Consider the following 256-nt stretch of genomic DNA (forward strand, 5'->3'; position numbering starts at 1 on the left):
CTCACGTAGCGTGCGTCCAGGTGAGTTTGAGAAGGTCAAGATCTTCCTGGCTGACATGGTGGACACTCTTGATGTTGGCCCCGATGCCACACGTGTTGCAGTGGTGAACTATGCCTGCACGGTCAAAATTGAGTTCCTGCTGAAAAACCATCTTACGAAGGACTATAAAGCAAGCCATCAACCGCATCGAACCCTTGGCTGCAGGAACCATGACTGGTATGGCCATCAAGAAAGCCATGGATGAAGCCTTCACTGA

The 256-nt window shown here is 50.8% G+C and overlaps 1 protein-coding gene across 1 annotated transcript; it reads left to right on the plus strand.

Annotated features, from left to right (window-relative positions):
• Positions 1-7: 7 nt before the first annotated feature.
• On the plus strand, positions 8-251 carry LOC107682018 (matrilin-3-like; the record flags this gene model as incomplete). Its single annotated transcript, XM_016478418.1, is given in 2 exon segments — positions 8-162; positions 164-251. Coding segments are annotated over 2 exon segments (243 nt in total), but the record flags the coding sequence as incomplete, so codon positions are not given.
• Between the last annotated feature and the right edge of the window lie 5 nt (positions 252-256).

Source organism: Sinocyclocheilus anshuiensis, unplaced genomic scaffold, assembly GCF_001515605.1.
Source record: "Sinocyclocheilus anshuiensis isolate Anshui unplaced genomic scaffold, SAMN03320099.WGS_v1.1 C30978221, whole genome shotgun sequence".
NCBI lineage: Eukaryota > Metazoa > Chordata > Actinopteri > Cypriniformes > Cyprinidae > Sinocyclocheilus > Sinocyclocheilus anshuiensis.